Genomic DNA, 20,238 nt, shown 5'->3' on the forward strand with positions numbered 1-20,238 from the left:
GTAATTTTTTTTAAAGCTTGATTTTGGGGTTTTTATTTTGCTGCCTTTATTTAGAGAAAGTAGAGTGGATAGCAGGGAAAGAACCACAGGTCAGATTCAAACCCGGCAGCTATTATTGAAGGACAACAGCCTCCATGGATTAACCACCAGGCTACCAGTGCCCCACTAATATACATTTTTAAAACCAAGGTAATCCTTTTAAGGTGAGTACTTACACACATGGACAATCTTATAAATGGTCCACCTTACAATACCAGAATAAACCCAGAGTGCAACAGAAAGTGAACTTTGAAAACGTTATCCAGGAAACATGCAATAGTAAAATACATTTAATGTTCAAGTTTCAAAAACCCTTTCTTAACAATTTCAATATGCAAACTCTTATTTTCAAAAGGTCTCAAATTTCAACAATTTCTGTGTACCAAAACTAAGTTAAGTTGTATACATCACACCAACATTTCACCTAGAGTAAACTATGACTATGTTTTGCTTAAGTTACTTCCAGTTGAATTTGGTAACATAAAACCTTTATTAGAACATCAAATTATATTTACAGGCCCAGTATACAAAAAGCAGGTTCAGAGCAGAAGTGTGGAAAAAAACACAACGATCAAAAAGTCTTCAAGACAAAAGGTGGCCAACAGTTGACAGACCAAAAAGCAATTTAGAATACACAACATTTTGACTTTTTATTAATATGGGCATTGGTGGCTTCTATTTAAGAGTTTGGTTTAACTAAACTCCCTTCACATCAAACTGTAATGATGCTGGAAGAAGAATACATGAAAACACCATCACCTGCTCTCTTTACAATCCATCCAGCTCATATGTACAAAATAACTCTCCTTGACTGCTGCACACATTGCGAGTGTTGAAACATCTCCAAGAGAATAACTAAGTTCACTAAAACTAAAAGGCAAGCCAGAGGAGAAAATTCCATCCTGAGGAAAGGGGCGAAGTTGGTCCAAGGAACTGCAGAGACCAGAGGAAGAACTACTGAGCTTCATCCTCCGGACAGGCGTGCCACGTCAGTCTCTCCTCATAGAAAGAAATTACCACCTGAGGGCAACGAGTGTTGGCCTCACGCGCCGGGACCAAGTCTGCTTCGTCTGAGTCTTTCCTAAAGACAGAGGAGAGACGTTATGAGGAAAGAAATCCCTGATGCAAATCCCTCACCTATCGCTTCAGGTTCACCGCTTATCTGGGTGAACATTCTGTCACAACAGCCTCTAAATTTACATTTCACATCTTTTTGAGGGAGATAATAATAGAATGATAACAAAAGATCATTGTCTTCTGTACTCACCATTTCATCAAGAACATCAACTCCCCACTACTGTCAGTCGCGCCAATGATGCGTTCTGGTTCGAGGTTCCTTGCAAAGCCACGTGGTTTCTCCGGCTGTACACAATGACAACAGATTTTTTTTTTTTTTTAAACACTTTGAGTCTGACAGACTAGGATAAGTTTAGTTTCCTTGACATTTATTGATACTATATGTTTTAACTAACAATGGTGCTCTAACAATTTGAGGTGTAAATTTGGACTTGTATAGCACTTTTCTCGTCTTCGGACCACTAAAAAAAAATGTTTCGTTCAAAAGGGCTTTACCATTCAGTGACATCACACGCTGACATAGCAGCCGGAGCAATTTGGATTTCATCTTGCCCAAGGACACTTTGCAGGAGCTGGAAACCTAACACCAAAACCTTTCAGTTAAAAGACAACAGGTGCTACCACTAAAGCCCCATTTCCACCGAGCTGTCCGGTATGGATCAGTACAGTTTGGTACGGTAAATCCTGATCCTGTTTGCGTTTCCACAGCCAACCGTAGTTACCGTACTCTTTTTGGTAGGCGGCATGTAAGCCGGATGCCGTAATAGCGTGACATCATAGCAGTGCGACACAGTACACCCCCCGCTAATAAATTTGACAGAGAAGAACACAGCACAGTAAACAAAGAGCAACAATGGAGGACATCCAGCAATATGTGGTCTCTCTCATTGGCTTATGATTCTTTGTTACAAAACGCAATGAAGCTTTGTTTCAGACGAGGCTGTGTGCTGCGAGGAAAAATACATCGGTCCTCTATTACCGCTGTCGCACAGGAAGTGGCGATTCTTTCGACCAATCAACGGACTGCAGTGTTTAGCGCCACCTTTTCGGGTCGGATTGGTAGACTTAGCACCCCAACAGAAGGGTAGCAAAAAGTAGCACGGTACGGGACGGTAATTTGGGGACCTTTCTCGACTTTTGATAGTGGAAACGCCACAAAATGTGTGCCGTACAGTGACGAACCGAAATGAACTGCTTGGTGGAAACGGGGCTTAAGCCACCGCACCTAAAAAAAATGGTGTGGTCAGAAGTATGGGAAATTGTTATCTTGATTTTATATAGTGCCTACACAAAATTATTTATAACAAAAATTATTATCTATTACCTAAAATGATTGTGTAACAGAAATCAAGTATATCCTCTGAAATTAACTCTGAGTAATGACTGTCTACAATGAGTGTAACACCCGAGTCCCACTGTCTGTGATGTTTTCAGAGTCCTATCTTCAGTTTGTTTACATCGCCGTGATGGCGGATGACTCCTCCCCTCACGTATAAAAGTTGTTTAATTGAGGGACTAGAGAAAAGAAGAATAACATACTGTACTCACTGCTTAACTGTGTTTCTAGATCACGCTCATTTCAGGTAAATTTACATGCAGTGTAAAGATACAAGCATAATAAAGATCGCTAGCATTAGCATGCTAACACAACTGGATAAAAAAAAAAAAACGCATAAAAAGCCTTTAACTGATTTTAAGGCATGTACAGCTATTTAACCCATGGTGGTTTTTACTGAATGCATTTATTGGTTTAATTACCAAGGCTTTTATTGGGACTATTCAATTGGCTGTTTTGTGGCCAAATGAGGCCCTGAAGGATTTAGGAGAGTAGAACTGAATAAAAAAAGTTAACTGCAACATTGTGTTTTTTTGACACAAGGAAATGCAAACATCTGACCCCTCTACACTTCAAATTGTGCCAACATTTGCTTCATAATGCATTTTCGTGCCTACACATGAGAAACTATGTGAAGGAGTCTCACTTCTTAGTTCAAGTAGTATAGCCCCTGAGGTTAGATAAGCATGCCAAGCAACAAATATACTCACCACATCCTTCTTCTTGGCTTCTGTTTCAGGCTCATCTGTTGACGCCTTCCTCTTTACGGGTGCAGGCTTCTCCTTAACGTTCTTCTGTGCCTCCAAAAAGCCTGATATCAGCTCCGGACAGTCCAGGTTCTCCTCTGGCTCCCAGGTATTGTCTGCACTACAGAAGCAGGAGAAGGGGGTGAGCATTTGCACATCAAAGCCTCCTTTGCCACCAGTTTCCATTCAAACAGATGAAAACAATGACGTTAAGTTTTTTTTTGTGTGTTTTTTTTTTTACTTCAAATAGCAGCATAACCATGCAAATGAATTGACTATGAACAAAAGCATAGCACAACCCCATACCAGGGAAGCACTTCCAGCTCAGCGGGGGGGTCAGGTGTCCAGGGTAACTCACTCTGTAAATCCTTTCCACTTCAGGAAGAACTCTACTTTGCCATTGACAATACGTTGGTCGAGTACTTTTTCCACAACAAATTCCTCAGGTTCCTCCTGAGTCTCCTGTGCGTCCTTCTTACCCTTGGTATTCTGCTTCTTGCCCATGTTGTGCACTGAGAACAAGGAAGCGAGTACACTTTAGCCAGCACAATCATTGAATAAAAAAATAAATAAAAAATGCACGAAAATGCAGCCTGTACGGGTACACAAAAAAACCGATTAAATCGATGTGCTACATATCGAGTAAGCTAAGTTTTTAAACGATGGAAATATTTCAAAATTAGCTCATTTCAGAGATGGCGTTATGCACATTAGCCTTCGTGCTAGCTGTAGCGTTAGCTGTTATTATTTCAGGCCTAGGCATTAAATGCGATTTTCTTAACTTCAATAAATCAACTGCGAAACATTGTTAATTAAGATGCATTTCATAAAGAGCACAACCTGAAGCACAAGTTGTTGTTTTAACATTAGCATTTCTAAAAACGTGTGATGATGTATAAGGAATGCTCGCCGGAACAAAAAGGCTCAAATAACCTAAAAAAAAAAAAAAGCCGAGATGAAACCAAATCAAACAATATACGCTTAAACTTGTAGCTAGCTGATGTTAACGTGGTAAATACATTTCAGCAGTGACATTAATTAGCACACATCGACAATTTACACAGGTGAACAGTGTTAAATGTGATAGATAGGGTTAGTTAACACTGTTTTTGTTAACATTGTGGCTCACTCTTTCTGCTCAAACTGCTTGGCCTGCCTCGAAGTCCAACTTGTAAAACACAGCTTCCGCTAGCTTGTTTGGATCAAGCAACAAAAGATGTATGCAAAGTTTTGCACGGTGCAGCGTTTACAGTAAGCTTCTGCATACGCACCCTAAGGACGAGAGTTATCGTTTCTGTGATGACTCCTTACCACGCGGTCAACACTTGCTTTAGCTCTTGTCTGCAGCACTGGGCGGGCGCCAAAAAGCCGTGGTTTATCTACGGAACACTGGAAGGAAAACGCACTTCGCTTTTTTTTTCTTTTTTTTTTTACCTCTGCGTATCATGGCTTGGTACAATTTCGTTTCAGCTCTTCTAAGGTTGTGAATGAACCCGAACACGGTCCTGCAGTCTGAATATATTGAAGTGGACCTTTCTCAGCATATTTTTAATGTACATGAGTGGCTTCCCATTAGAGAGTCAAAAAGTAGTACGCAGTTTTAAGGTAATCAGAGCTCGATTTTCAAGAGGGGACGCTATTCCAAACAGTGACACAAGAATGAGGCGGTGTTTATTTGTTTTTCTTTTTTTTTTTTAAATCAGAAAAAAAAACAATATTTGCAAGAGCATTTTCAAAACCCTGAAGCAAAATCATTCTATCATCATCATTCAACAATCACCATGCAATCAAACATTTGCCCTCAGCAACAGAGAAAAAAAAAAAAAGTTGAAAATTTATACAAACAGCAAAGTAAACTTGGTCAAACCAGAAAATTAAATAGAAATTTTTAGGGACTTACAAAAAAAACAAAGAGTCGCACTCTTCACTATTCTGCACTTCGCTTGCTCACTTGCCTGTATTAAGTGGTGTGCATTAAGATGACAATTTTACTAAATACTTTATTCAACCCTCAAAGAATCTCATTTATATAAAAAGCAACATGTTATCCGGTTATATAATTGTGATTGTTTTTGACTTTTCAGAAATCGGTTGGTAATGGTCCAATTTTTGGGCAATTTTTGTTAATGAAAAATGTATAGTAAATGAGTGCACTTCCATTGGCCTAATTTTTTTTTTTTTTTTTTTAATTTACCAAGATCTAGAACACAAAGTAAAAGTGAGGTAGAATATAATCTTGCAACAACTCTCAAATAATTCAAATTAAAGGGTTAAGCAAAATTGTGCTTGAAACAAATTATCCAAAATGAACTTAAACCATAAAATGGTAGCCTCTTTTTTTTTTTTTTTTAATCTAGACAATGTGCATATGTGGATCATGTAAGCACACAATATTCAAAACACTTCTCCAATGCAAACTAAGGCCATGTCAGATTAATCATTGGTATAATCATATGTCATCAAGACATAAGAAAAAAACACAAAATCTTTTTCCTCTTTTTTTTAAACATTTCAGTTCACACTTCTACCGAACAGTACATGCCCTCAAATATCTGAAACAAATCTGTAAACTTCAGCTGGGTAATATTCATACCATTTTGAAATAGACTTACCCTTATGAGGAAGAAAAAAAAACATTACTGCCCTTGATGGTCCCATGATGCATATTAGCATTTCTGGAACCTCAGAAACTTTAATAAATACAAGTTTAACCTCCTCCTTATACTGAGTAGGTATACATTGAGGGGCAAGATTACATGAAAAAAAATAGAGGCCTCCACCAAGATCTCTATCAAGTAACTGTCAAAATGCTGGCCATGTTGATGTTAGACATGAATGCTTGTCGGTAAAAGTTAGACTCATTACTTTAATATTAAGAGGCACAAAGAGAGACTGGTAGCATTGTCTGCAGCATCGCTCTTCCCTTACACTGCCCTGTGATGCCTTGTGCATCTTAATTGAGCAAAGAATGTCCAGTGTGTAGGCTACATTTTTCACGCGAGAAGTTATATTTACAAAGATTTTTGTTTTGATGTTCTGAATTTCATTTCTTTTTGCAGCTTTTGCAGATTTAGCCTCCCCGCATTAGTGAATCCACACCCACTTTGACAGAAGAGGAGATCCCAAAACCAGTCAGGCAAGTAAGTTCAGAAATTTTCAGAAAAACCCAAGTCCAAACTGGAAATACTGCATCATTGCTTCTTCTCCTTCTTTCTCTTGTCTGTTTTGTTGCCAGTAGATGTGGAGACAGCAGGTCTTCTCACGGGCTGAACTACAACCCTCCCGTTAGCCCCGCACTGCAGGGTGAATCTTTCCGGGTTCAGGGGCTGTCCTGAATCATCCCTGAGTCGGGCCAGGACGTCTCTGGTCAGTTGCTTTATCTGCTGGCCCACAGCACCCATTGTCTTGGCTGTAAGATGTTTCTCCCTCAGCAGTCTGTCTCTTTGGGCATGCAACCTTTCCACCTCCTCTTGGAGCCCTGTTATGGCATCTAGTTTGCGCTTCCTGCAGTTTTGTGCTGCCAACTTGTTCTTCCCTCGTCTGCGGATGTCCCTCAGCAGGGTCACCTGTTCAGGGGAGAAGCCCTGGCCATCGAGAACTTCCAGGAACTCCTCCACAGGCATGTTCACGATCTGCAGGACAGAGAAGGGGATGAACATGGCACGGGCACGAAGCTCATCGCGACTCATCTCCCGCTCATCCGAAAATGGCCCTTCATCGTCGCTGAGGGGCTCCTCTTTGATCCCTTTGTGGGGAAATGTTACTGGTGGAGGGTGGAAGAGAGCAGGAGACGAGTAGCTGTGATCATGCCACACACTCTCACTCAGATCAATGGGGGCCCACGACGTGGTGTAGTCTGTGATAGACTTAGGGGGAACTGACTCCACCTCGCTGCTGTAGCCTGTAGCTCCACACTCATCCTCACAATATGAACTGGAGGACGATGACATCTCAGATGAACCTGCAGGCAAGAAGTTGTTGTATTACTGTGCATGACAAACAATTCATAACACATCATCTGGAAGTATTAGTAGAGATATAAACCAACCTGGGGAGACTGGACCTCCAGAGCTGCTCTCCAACGAGAGACCAGAGTCTGAGTCCAAGTCCTCCAGAACCTGTGGGTCTATTCCCTCCAGACAGTCCATCAGCTGGGTGTCCATTGTGTCCAGGCCTTCCAAGCCCAGCTGATTGATTTGTTCAAACACGGCCTCATCCAGACAGCCACCCAGTGCCCCGTTTCCAGTTAGATTACAAACAGAAGCGAAGGGGAGAGCAGCCAGGCCCAGGGCCATCCCTGGTGACACGTCTGAGTGTGAAGAGCTGGTAGATTCCATTCTGAAGAGGATTCTTCGTTGTTGGGTGTCTGGCCTGGGCTCAGCTCTTTCAGACACTGAATTGGTTACCATGGCATCATGCAAGCTGACATCCTGGCTGATAGCGCTTGTGATGTCCGAGTCAATGTCTGACACACGTCCAGAAACAAGGGAGTCCAAGTCCTATACATTAAAAACGCAAATTTAGTCGTTGTGCTTTTTTTATATACAAAAAAAATATATTAATCAAATCGCACACTAAAGACAATCCCCCAAATTCAAAGAAGGTTCCTGCTTCAGAGGGTTGCAAAAAAATGTTGAAGGTTTGAATCATCAGTTGAAGAAGAAATGAGTTCAAATCTTGTCAATGATATCTCTGCACTTTTGGCAATTTTATAGATATGTTAGATAAGACAACCCAATGTGTCAGAAAATTTGTCACAAACTGACCCTTCTGTATTCAGTGCTCATAAGCATTTTCACCAGTAACCAAATTATCTGCGAGCATAGAAATAGTGGCGACAAAGGCCGCCTGTGGCTTCACCTCAGGACTTTGCCAAAAAGTTGCACTGGAACACACCGCAAAGACTACAGACGACGGCCAACCACCACGTACGTTCTGTGCGTGTGTGAGGGGCGGCCGTAGCTCGTTGTTATGATGCGATAAGACCATTTTCACACTGCTGTCACGCACCACTCGTATTATAGGTAGCCTATTAATCGAGTATAATGTCTGATAAAAAGTTGACAAAGGCACTGGCGTTGTCAACCCTGGATCTTAGTGTAAAAAGAAAAGAAGAGTGAAAAATAATGAGAAACCGCATTAATGGGTGAAAGCATGGATACTACAGCGGGATGCTCAAGGGGCTTTCGGGAACCTGGGTCGAGAGCTGAAGATAAATGAAACCTCCGAACAGCCAATCAGAGAGATCCCTCTCAGCGACCAAGAGAACGCAGACGGGGGTTTACGGGTAGCGATGGAGCCGGACACACCGCAAAAACTGAGGCGACGACCGCTCACCGACGGTCCAACTAGGACTAACGGCCGACGATCTCCTTGGTGTGTCAGGGCCTTCATACTCCCCAAAATAGGCCACGTAATTAACAGGGGTAAAAACACAGAATGAAACATTAGCTTAGAGTGTTGCATGCCAAATGTGCAGAGGCTATAATCCTCATCGCTTCAACCGTGGGATCCAAATCCCCCCACTCTCTCCTCCCAACATTTCCAGTTTCTCTTCACCTGTCCTATCCAATAAAGACTAAAATGCCCCTCCCCAGAAAAATCAGTGTCTGTTTGATGCTCTTCTTCATACCGGATAGCCAAATATGACTCAACCAAAAACATTTTAGAACATACTAGATGCAAAGTAATTATTGTTTGAAAAATATAATAAGCTTTTCATCCTTTGTCATACTGTATGTAATAAACATGAAGGAAAAACTTACGTCGAGGTCTGTAACAGACAGAGAGAGTAAATTGCTCCAATGCTGGTCAATGTCAATGCTAGGAAGAATGTTCAGTGAAGTGATGCCTTCAAGCAGACTCTGAAAGAGGAATAAACAATATTAAACACCACAGAAAGAGTAGCTGGTATGTTCTGCACAAGCTTTGCCTTTAATGTTGATTAAATGTGTCTTTGTCCAAGTTTTCTTTTGAGCAACAGATACTTTAAAACTTTTTTTTTTCTATTAGAGACATACAAGCATTATTGTGCAGTAACATAATCTCACACAGCGTTGCCAAATCTTCAATATCATCAGAATGGTGCAATATGAGACGTGAAGTCATGCCAGAACGTGATTTCTAGGCTAAAAATAGGAACTTGTAATCTTCAATGCTGTCAATTGCCTGTTTCATAAATACTTTGTGACAGACCTACAAAAACTATAAAATATAAGAAAATGGGTAAAGCTACCTTTAGAAAACCGGTACTATCTAGACAACGGTGTCAAAGCAGTATCGTACCTCATGCTCCAGCGTGGAGCTGTGAGCCAGCTGAGTGAGAGGGGCAGGTTCTTCTTCCTCTTTAACTTTAGCATCACTCTCCTGATGAGAAAAGAAAGCCAGTTTGTTAATTGACATCCAAAGATTTTTAGATCCCAAGTATGGTGACCCACATCCAGCCATTGCAGATTATTTTAACAGAACTCTTCTGTTTCTGAAAGAGAAAAGGTCTGTTTATGAGCACTTGTATGATTCGGGGGGGAAGGGGGGGAGAGAGATTCAGAGATAAGACAGACAGATTATACTTAACTCTGACTTCTGTCATCGACTGTGGTTAAGGCCTTTTGCCATTAATTTTTAAATGTGTTTCATACATGAAACACATTTAAAGTTAGACTTAAGATATTCATTAATCTTACAATCAGACTCTAAAAGTGGGCCCAACACTGTTACATGTTGTAAGACACCACTGGTACACCGTGTACTGCTTTTGGGTCACCAGCTGTCTTTCAAAGACATATTACTGTGATATAAGAGGATGGATTCTCCCTGGTTCAAGCAGAGAAAGACTGCTGTAATCGCTTTTACGTTACTGCCAGAGGCAAACTTTTTGACAAACTGTACTCAGTTCTTCTACAAAAGCCCTTTTCTGCCAAAGCTTTGTCTGAGCTTGTCGACATGTACTAACGTAGCTTTTTCAGCTACAAATGGCCTTTTGAATGTCGATAGTAGTTGATCTTTAATGAAATATTACAGATGTTGTTCCTTCTTTTGACATGCTGTAATTCCATAAATGATCATACCCCACATCACAAGCCGTTGAATTATAATGTCTTTTACAAAAGAGAGAGTAAAGGATAAAAGATATGTCAATATGACATTATCCATGTGAACAAGAACCGTGAGAGGCGGCTGTGTTCGAGTATGGACCACCGCTTTTGTGTAAGCAAACAGGTTGTGGGTCTAAGCCTCACTCCTCCACCTCTCAAGGCCCACAGCTGGTGGCTGAGTCTGTAGTCAGGGGATATGGTTACACAAAACGGCGACATCAACTGCCCCCAGGACATAACATACACCAAGCAGCTGTTTCTACGCTGAGCGAGAAAAACTGGATCGCTGAACGGATTGAATATAAAGGCCTGGGTGTGATTGCAGTCCTAGAGAACATAAGGGAAGTCACACAAAAAAAAAACGATGGCAGTTACACAAAATAAGAAACAATACATATTTTCAACCAACATTTTTGCAACAGGAAGTTAGTGCAGCCATTGTCAAATACTTCATTAACTGTGTGTAGTCACACTGGCCTCATTAGGGTCTTACTTGTAAGGTTAAATCAACTGGGCTGACTATTTAGATGGGGTTTAATGTAGCAAGCGCCATAGTTAAGAGTGACAGGTGCAGCGGACGGTCGAATACTAAATGCTGTACATTAAACTGGAGTGTCCTGTTCACTGGTTGTATGATAACCTACGTATCTAATTATCAATAAGGAAGGTATAAACATATTTAGTGGTTACCATATAGAATCAAAGCGCTCTAATCTAACTCTGCAATAAGTTTATCTCTGTATTGAAATGTATGACCCTGCAGTGGTAAAGTCATTCAAAAAATGAAAGTGAAGGCACCATGCATGTTTCCAACAGGTTATCACTTTGTGTTGTCTTGTTTCCTGGTTCAGCAGGAAACATTACTGTTGTAAGTCACTGATAGGCTTGACATCCATCATTGTATAAACAGGGGCTGGTGCTACTAGTTAGCAAAGGCTAACTTTAGCTGTTCTGATAAACATTAAAGAGGTTTTAACACAGTGCATCAACCAAGATTGTCTACTACTTTAGTTTACCAGCCAATTTTTTTGCTTTTGTTGCACATATAGCTAAATGAGTAGCAAAGTCTGTTCAACTTGATGTTACATCACACACACACTTGCCTCTTTAAGAGCCCCACAGGCTCCTGCGTTACAAGGCCCTTGTCCACGTTCAGCGGGTGTTTGGCACACATCTTGGCCTCTGTCTAGCAGGTGTTCACTGTCACGACTGGCCTCGTCCCCGGAGCTTTCTAACCCCGAGCTGGTGTCAGTGTTGTTGCTGGTTGAAGGCCCGCAGTCGGCCTTGTCAGTGGCAGACACTTGGTGCACCAGCCATGCGTTCAGCTGAGTGGGGAACCGGGGGGAGCCGAGGTTTCTTACCTCGTCTAGCAGCCGGCGACTTGCAAAGAAATAGTCCAATTCAGGACATTTTGGGTGAACACTGTACCCGTCAAGATTGTCTCTTAAACTGTGAAAGGGTGTCTGGGTGTAAGCAGAGCTAGGACCTAAGTTAATCTCTATCAGAGGCGAGTAGTAGCCGCTTAAGTAGCTGTCGATATCAACACGGACTCCAATCAAACTGAGTAAGATTGTTAACTGAATCAGACCTTCTGTGAGGTATTTTTTCGCGATTTGCATTTTCTAAATACTTTCAGAGTTGCAGATAATTGTGAAATCCTGACCCGACAGTTCCTCTTTCCCGATCGGACAAAGGGAAAAGCCTAACAAAAGAGCACGCCTTCCCCTGTCAGACAAAGAGGTCCGCCCGTACCGGCGAAAGCGACAGATAGCAATGCTAGCTATTAGCACTTGGCTATCAGCTTTAATCACCGGTTATCGGGAAGCTCGTGGCGCAAACATAGCAAAAGTGTTGCTCTTCATTCCCGTGCGGCGCCGCAGTTATTCGTCGGTGACACCTGCTTTCAAAACCTTCCTGACGTCGCTAATTAAACAGAAAATGAAACATCTGAGAAGCTAAATGCTGTCACCGGAGAGTGCTGCTACTGGGGAAACTTCGGTTCAAGATCTACATAGCGAATCCAGAGTGGACCAAAGCGCTAACCACAACAGAATCTGATTGGACGACAGGCGTGTCAGTTTTTATTTGGACCAATGGGACCAATGGACAGTTGCTCTCCCCTCATCGGCCCCACCCCATTTGCAACTGGCTCAATATTAAAAGATACATTAGCAGAATAAAAATCGATATCACTCCAGAAATACATATGTAATATAAGATACATACAAATTGATCACGTACCAGTAAGGTCAAACATTCAAAAGTGCATCAATCCTAATATATATTGTTCAGGAGTTTAGCCAGACTGCAGTTCCGGGATGTTTGTTCCACTGACCTGCATTGGGCCATGTTTTGCCTAGTGGTAAGATGCTGAATTACAGTCTGAACTTGTTTACTACTAAGCTACTAAATGTAAAAGGTGGGATCAAGGCGTCCAAAACACAACAGTGGGTATAAAAAGTAGCTTTACCTCTACCGATTCCATCGTTTAGATCAGGGATGGGCAACTTTGGTCACAGCAAAGGGCCACATTCATTTAATTCTCATTGCCAGAGGGCCAAATTGTAGGATACAAAAACGATTACAGTCAATCATGTCTCAAATTTAACTCAACATATATCAGCGATCAAATAGTATTATGGAAATATTTCTGGTTTTCATGATTTCATGGCAGATTTTATCATGTTTTCTTCATGTTTTGATATATAAAAATTGACCTGAGGGCCACATTGAGGGTTGACGAGGGCCGCATGTGGCCCCCGGGCCGCCAGTTGCCCACCCCTGGTTTAGATGCTGCTCTCATAGCATGGCTATTAGCCTAATATAGCCCAATATATTTAGATTTGAAATAACTGCTTTAGCTTTAAGGGGGACTTTTCTAAAAAAGAATTAATTCATTGTTAACTGATACATTTTGTATGGTAAATTAAATTAAATATAAGGTAGGATTTTACATTATGTTACTTATATTATTTCAGGTTTATGGTTGTTCATCAGTGTACACAATTCATTAAAACTATCCAGTATTGACAGGACTCACCTTTCCTATATCATTGTCGGACAACTGAGAATGATCATGTTGTTAGTCTACTTCTACAACATAGTTAGTTTATCGTTTGATGTTTCAGGGTCTTTCCTGCGCATGGATTTATAGTCCTATGCTGTCCTCTTAATCTGAAACATAATCTTTAATCGGTCCTAAAATTCTAAAAATACATAGGCCTATAGCTGTTTGTTTGAACGTATTCACATTATTCATACTGAATATGCAAATTGTTTTTCCAAAGAATTGTGAAACAACATGGAGAAGCCCTTGATATCCCTCCAGCTAAGAGAGAATGATAACTAATAAGCCCCTTAACCTCTCCCATTAAAGGGTCAAATTGAAAAAAAAAAAAAAAAAACACCATTTCCCTCATTTATTTAATTATCCAATAAAAAACCAAAATGATGAAGTGAATGCAGAGTCTTTGGGGTAGTTTTTGGGTAGCTCAGTCTGTCCTTTGAAGATCTCAGATGTAAACTAGTTTTAGTCTAATGACAAAAGGGGAAGATTTTAAAACATTTGTTCCCAGATAGACTTTAATTTCCAGAGTATTTTTTGTCCAGATTAATGTGTAGCTGATATCTCGTTATCCAAGGTCTATATGCTAGCTCATATCATTGTTGTGATAATTAGCAACCGTGGGTTGAATCAAATAACAGAACAAGAAGAACTGGAGGAAAAAAACAGACACTGGTTGTGCTATTAGAAAACATTTATTGTGGAGTAAAATTGTAAAATACACACATCGCTGTAAGTCTAATAATGAAAAAACAACATTTATAACATATACACAAAAAAATACTATCAGAATTCTACACAATTAAGAAAAGGCCAACAAACTTATTAGCCCTATTGGAAATGTTAACTTCAACACAGCAAAATAAAAAGATTCATTAGGAAAACATAATGCATTTTGAGTGAAAATGTGTTAAACTTAATGTTATTGTTTTATTTGGAGACTTAGCCTACTTAGTTAACTTTGAACTCTTTTGTTCAGAAATTTTTTTTTTTTCCTTTTCTGGGTCTTTATTTTGATAAAACTGTTGATGTAAACTTCCAGAGGAAACAAGACTTGCTCCAGGCACCAAGCCTCAAGGCTGGACAACACAGACTCTGGTCTGAACTTTGCTGAAGTCAAATAGACCTGAGGGTGTCTGGGATCTGGTTTACTTGCGACCCCTGCTGGCGAATAGTGATGTAAAACAAAATAAAAGGTTAACTATATATAGGTCTCCTTTCCAGGAAACTCCATCCATACAAGCCCCTTTCCAATAAAGGGAAGAATGTATTTACAAGAACTAGGCTCAAATGTTGTAAACAATGGCTTAGAAGATGTGTAAACATTATCAGCATTTTCACTATTTTGTATGAAGGTTAGTCATTCATTATGTAGCATTACACGGCCTAAATGTGAATTATTATAGAGGAATTTATGTTATAGGTTAATACATTTACTGCAGGCTGCATTTTACGGAATTTATTTTGAAATTTGCATTGTTTTCTTTTGATATTATCAAACACAAAAAAAGTATCCTCACAATTGTATTAATAAACCTTAATGCAAAGTGAGAAGAGACTGGTCGGTTAAACTACTTCCTCTTGGTCCCTGTTCTGCACTGACATCCTTTCTCGTGTGTGGTTGTTGTAAAGGTTGTTTTAATGAATTAATCAGTGAGCTTTCAAAAAAAAAAAAAAAAAAAAAAAAAAAAAAAAAGCCCACACTGGACCACTTGTCGATACCATCTCATAACAAAAAGGTTTAGGAAGTCATAACCAACTACAGATACAACTATGGGTGGCTTTAAGAAGTTTTCACACCACGACAAGTTCAACTAACATTGTCTCTGTCAGCTTGACATCTCACCAGCAGATAGTCGAGCCCTCTAGCAGACCTAAGGCACAGATGTTGTGCAGACATTTCTGCAGTACTGTAGGGCTTATCTGCTACATAAAAGCCTATACAGTTGCAGCACTTTTAACTACAGACCAGGTGGAATAATAGAACATTTGCATCAGATAACCGTTCCGCTTCGCTTTTTGAAATGGTAGTCCGTCGCTGCATCACAGGCTTGCAGAGCTTTCACACACCTCTAAAATAGGCTATAACAAGTGACAGTTGCGGGTCCGCCTCATGCAGGCTTTAGACGTCGACATATCCACAATGTAAACGCTCCAAATCGCGTCGCTTTAATAACGCTATGAAATGTAACCTGCTCCAATTGATGTGACGCCAGCACGCAGTCATCAGATTAATCCACAAGTATTTTCATAACGACGTGAAACACATTTAGATCAACTTTGTGGACTTCTGACAGATTTATTAGAGAGGAGCTCTTAAATCACCCCCACATGCTCCTCATAGGACGACGCTGATTGGTGGACTAATGCATGCTATTTGTCTGGCCACAGCGCATGCGCAGTTTTTTTGTTTTGTTTTTTTTAAAATCCCGCAAAGACTCTTGGGAAACCTGAGGGAAACTCGCGGTGACTTCCATGGGATTATTCTTTAGTGATTTTCTCTACATTTAACTCTCGAGCAGTTCACACTCGTGTTAAAGTCTGTCCTAATTTGTGGTATCTAAATTCACACGTTTCGTGGCCAATTTCAATATGCCAGGTTCCTTTGTCTGTGTGCCTACAATTGTATTTAGCCCACTTAAAATGTTTGGTTTTTTTAATAATCAAATTGTTGTGGAATGGAAACAGTTCCACTCCTAATGAGACCTAAATAAAAAATAAAATATGATTGATGATATTATCCTAATATTTGATATCTTACTTTATACACTAATCCTGCCAGGGGGGAATCCTCCTTATGGCAGCATATTGTTTTCAAATTTAATTATCAATTACATGACAGTAATGTGCTTTAAATAGAGCCCAGTCTTTTAAAGCCTAATCCCTTGATTTTGCAAAGCTAATATTTCAGAAAATAATTTTAATCTCAGAATTGTTGAAAATGTGTAATATATTTACTTTAGACCTTTTAAATGATTATTAAATAAAGAGGCAATCAATTTATTAGTTTGTCAGAAGTTAAACAACTACTCAATGAATTGGAGCGTAGACATTTCTATTCTAAATGAACATTAAATTAAGTTTTGAAAAAAATCATATCTGTTCATGGCATATGTGCTAAATTGTTACCCCTGTTATTATGACCCTTATTATATTTCAGATGAAAAATAAAACATTTGAAACATTATTGCTGTGTTATTTAGCCAATATTATTTTTATTAATAAATATGATCTTCAAAGTACTACACATATTAAACATTTATTTATTTAAAATGTAAATTCTTCTAAATCCAGGTATTTACACAGAAAGGCCTACTGCAATAATTATTTAGATGTAGGCAATTTTAATTATAATTTTAATGACTGTGTCTAATAACCTATAAATGTGTTTAAACAGTCTTGAGCAAATGCTTGTGACATGCTGCTGTGTGTCTATGTGATGGTGTGTGTTCGTGTGTGTGTGGACGGCTTTATTCAGCGGAGCTCTGTCCTCCAGAGAGCAAAACAACAGACTGGCCGCTCTTAGCCTCCAGACCCCTCTGCGACTTGATTGACATCCGCGTTTAGCCAATCAAAGAACGAACCTACATCTTGGCTTCCTATTGGCTCACCGATGCAGCTCCCGCAAACCAATCAAGAGAGCTACAATCTCCATAAAAGTTAATATAGCTGTCCTGGCAAACTCTGTGGCGCCCCGCAGCGGAGGCATATGGAAACAATTTTACTCTGGGCTAGTTCTCAGCAAAGTGACCTGAACTGATGAAAAAAATGCTCTCTTCAGGGTTATTTATTTTTTAATTTTTTTTGAATCCAGGTTTTGTTTTGATGGACTGCGCAGACCTCTTCTACTTCAAGTCTCCTACTTGTCTACACAAAACAAAGCACGTTGGCTTACTTAGTGATTTGTTTTAGTCCACTTAGCAGCGAATCTACTCCATCAGCAGAAAAGCATATCCTGTTGACAGCAATGTAAGACCTTTGCTGTTATTATGACCCAAACCTTGTTATTCGAGACACATTATTTTCAATTTATAATTTATATCCCCATTCCCAGTTTGCAACGTGATACTATTTTGAAAGCGTTTATTTATACCTCAAACATGCGTATACATTGTTGGCCACAAGAGGGCACTACTGTCTTGTAATTATTATTGTTATGTTTTTGTTGTGAGGCCTGAGCTTTGCGTTTTCCTCTTTCCATAGCTGGAACATATGTGCTGACTTCTTAAACTTCTGTGGTTCCATAAAGTTCAATAACTGTGATACAATTATGAACATTTAATTCGACATTAGAAAATATCAAAGCTGCTTCAATCTTCACTCATATCTTAAGGCTCTTCCTTACTTTGTCCTACCTTTTTCCGCCTTCTCTCAACTTTCTCAAGAGTCAAGCAGAGATGGGATGGGAGGGGGGAGGCTGATTAAACTGTGCTGACTGTTAAAAAAAAAAAAAAGAAGACGTAGAAAAAACAGCACAAGAAGCAGCGGTGGATTTGATGTCAGAGACTCAGATGGCTGCCTCGATAACGTCGGTCTGGCCTGCTAAGATTGGCAACCTTCTCTTTGGAAAAGAAAACTTAAAGTCCGTACATAAACAGAGGAAAACGGGCCTGACTGAGAAGAAAAACTGGCTCTCTATGATGTGACCTGGTAACTTTGGAGCCATATCAGCTCAGATGTGCACAGAACAAACTAATATTCGTTTCTTTGCATGGTATTTGTGTTTCAATGTACAGGATGTGTATGTCTGTCTGTGTGTGTTAGAAGGAAACCTCCCTGTGTCCGCTCTGTTCCTGTAGCTATTGTGTCTGCTTCACTAATGGACTCCTCTCACCCTGTCTCCTTTTCCTCCCTCCCTTTTTTTCTCCCATATCATATCCATGTATTCCCGCGGGGTCTGATTAAAAGGCTTTCTAGCTAGGGTGAGGAGAGAGGAGAGTGGGGGGGGGGTGTGTGGCAGTGGAGAAGAGTGGTCCTTATTACCCCATATGTCTGGACAAGAACGGGTGGAGTGGGGGTCCTCTTCCAGTTAATCAATAGAGATACTGTCCTTGTACTCTGTGTGTGTGTGTCTCTCTCTCTCTCTCTCTCTCTCTGTCTCCTTTTCCCTCCACACTCAGACTCTTCCATTAGAGATAATGCGTCTGGTATTGACACTGTGAGGTCTCTATACTATGACAGAAATATAGTTCTGCTCCAAGAGGCCGAGTTTCACTTCAAAACTCTGCGGTGGACAAAAGCGACCTGACTCATCGACTTGCTGTTTAACCAGGTTAATCACGTGTGTCATCTGCTCATTGTTGGCCCTTTACTGCAAGATTAACCACCGAACACACAATTCATAACAAAAGCAATCGCACTTTTTCTTTTTCGATATCTTTGTTATGAAGTGCATGTAAATAGCCTTAGTAAAACTCCTATTCCTCTCACAAGAAAAGTCAAGTTTGATGCATTATAATTCATTATATTGGCACATTTTCTCAGGAAGGTAGCCACAACATTGCAGGATTTCCAGGAAACTGATTTGTGCAAAACATTTTATCCAATTAGTCATTGATTTTTAAGGTCACAGGCTCACTTTTTTCATATTCACATCATTATTCGTGGTATTGTTGAAACCAGTTGGCTGAGTTGTAGTAAGAAGATAAAACAGAAATGTGTCTGTACTGTGACATAAATATTCACTCTTATCCTTTTTAAATAATTTTTTGTTTATTTGTAGATCTTCAAAACACACTTCTGATAAGATGTCAAAGTGAGAGAAAAATTCACAGTATAATTTTAAAAATACAATTTTAAATAATAATTACAATATTAATTGGCAGATTGCCATTTCAAGGTGATAAAGAAAAACCTGCTAGAAAAGATGTTATTTTAGGTTGTTAGGTTAGGGTGGGGATTCTGAAGCAAAGAAAGTTGTAGTGTAAAATTAAAAAGCGACCACTTTATGGTTCCTGTTTTGGGGATCTCTCATGTATTTAATACTGGCTTCATACATGACAAGAACAAAGATTGAAATTACAGCAAGAAGTAGCTGATCCATAGATAAGAGGAGCAAAAACATAAAATCAAAATGTTAAATTTCATTTGAAAACAATTCTGTTGACTGACTGGATCAGACAATTGTTGACCAGAACAGGGGGATCCCTCTCTCCCCCCCCCAGCTTGTTGAGGGTCGTGTGGGTGTCGCCCTGCAGAGCCACGGGGCTCCAGCCACAGAGACTTCTGAGAGATGCCTGGGGTTGAAGCAGAGAGAACCACCTCTGACCTCCCTGATTCAGTAACCCCCGGGGTCACATAAGGGAGGGGCCTGCGCTGCGGGGAATAGGCTGTAATTGATGCTGGGGTGTGGTGGGTAGGGGGCTGAAGCCTGCGTGTGGGCGGGAGGGATGGAGGGGAAACCTGAGGCTCAGGAGAGAGGCGCAGTAGTGGGAGGACTGATGAGGGGCTCTGGTGTGTGTCTGTAGGTCTTTGGTGCTAGCCTGGATCCCAGAGGAGGCAGAGGGGCTGAGATGATGAGGATCAGAGCCTCGAGTGTCCAAACCGCAGACAAATCTTATTACTGGAACTGACTGGTTACTTAAACATGAGCAAAATCTAAATCTTGTATGATTCAAAAATAATAGTTTTGGTATATTATGTTCAACAGCCTGATTTCCTTTCTGGCATATGCAATTAAGTCTTTTATTACAAACTATAAATTGGCACAGCTGGGATTTCAGACAAATATAAGTCATCTGCTGCATGGGCTACTTTGAGGCTTTTGTAGAAATAATAATTGCAATTGAAAGAAACCTAATGTCTACTTATTGTATGTAAAAAGCAGAACCTTGTCCTTTACTTGAGTGTGTAAATACATGCCATTAAAATCACAAAAACGCA

At 40.2% G+C, this 20,238-nt stretch overlaps 2 protein-coding genes across 4 annotated transcripts; both read right to left on the minus strand.

Moving 5' to 3' along the window:
• Positions 1-314: 314 nt before the first annotated feature.
• cbx3a (chromobox homolog 3a (HP1 gamma homolog, Drosophila)) lies at positions 315-4,634 on the minus strand. Of its 3 annotated transcripts, none has more exons than XM_020648047.3 (5): positions 4,510-4,634; positions 3,557-3,710; positions 3,163-3,319; positions 1,307-1,401; positions 315-1,120 (listed from the first exon to the last, which is right to left on the minus strand). In XM_020648047.3, the coding sequence occupies exons 2-5, from the start codon at positions 3,700-3,702 to the stop codon at positions 994-996; spliced, it is 525 nt and encodes a 174-aa protein (XP_020503703.1). In that variant the 5' UTR covers positions 3,703-3,710; positions 4,510-4,634; the 3' UTR covers positions 315-993. The 3 variants fall into 3 exon arrangements, with proteins under 3 accessions (XP_020503703.1, XP_020503702.1, XP_020503701.1); XM_020648046.3 differs by having other exon boundaries at positions 4,470-4,610; XM_020648045.3 differs by having other exon boundaries at positions 4,328-4,568.
• Positions 4,635-4,841: 207 nt separating this feature from the next.
• Positions 4,842-12,397, minus strand: nfe2l3 (nfe2 like bZIP transcription factor 3). The gene is made up of 5 exons (XM_020648044.3): positions 11,396-12,397; positions 9,484-9,564; positions 8,964-9,062; positions 7,247-7,697; positions 4,842-7,159 (listed from the first exon to the last, which is right to left on the minus strand). Exons 1-5 carry the CDS (start codon positions 11,909-11,911, stop codon positions 6,390-6,392), a joined length of 1,917 nt encoding a protein of 638 aa, XP_020503700.2. The 5' UTR covers positions 11,912-12,397; the 3' UTR covers positions 4,842-6,389.
• Between the last annotated feature and the right edge of the window lie 7,841 nt (positions 12,398-20,238).

This window comes from Labrus bergylta, chromosome 19, assembly GCF_963930695.1.
Source record: "Labrus bergylta chromosome 19, fLabBer1.1, whole genome shotgun sequence".
NCBI classification, from domain to species: Eukaryota; Metazoa; Chordata; class Actinopteri; order Labriformes; family Labridae; genus Labrus; species Labrus bergylta.

Excerpts from the sequence above, each read along its gene's own strand:
- cbx3a (XM_020648045.3), bottom strand. Across the intron at positions 1,402-3,162 it reads AAGCCAAGAAGAAGGATGTG|CCGGAGAAACCACGTGGCTT; the intron begins GTGAGTATATTT and ends CATTGTGTACAG. Across the intron at positions 1,121-1,306 it reads TTGATGTTCTTGATGAAATG|GAAAGACTCAGACGAAGCAG; the intron begins GTGAGTACAGAA and ends CTCTGTCTTTAG.
- nfe2l3 (XM_020648044.3), bottom strand. The coding sequence starts at position 11,911 with ATGCAAATCGCGAAAAAATACCTCACAGAAGGTCTGATTCAGTTAACA. Across the intron at positions 9,063-9,483 it reads GCTCCACGCTGGAGCATGAG|AGTCTGCTTGAAGGCATCAC; the intron begins GTACGATACTGC and ends TTCCTCTTTCAG. Across the intron at positions 7,160-7,246 it reads TGGAGGTCCAGTCTCCCCAG|GTTCATCTGAGATGTCATCG; the intron begins GTTGGTTTATAT and ends TCTTGCCTGCAG.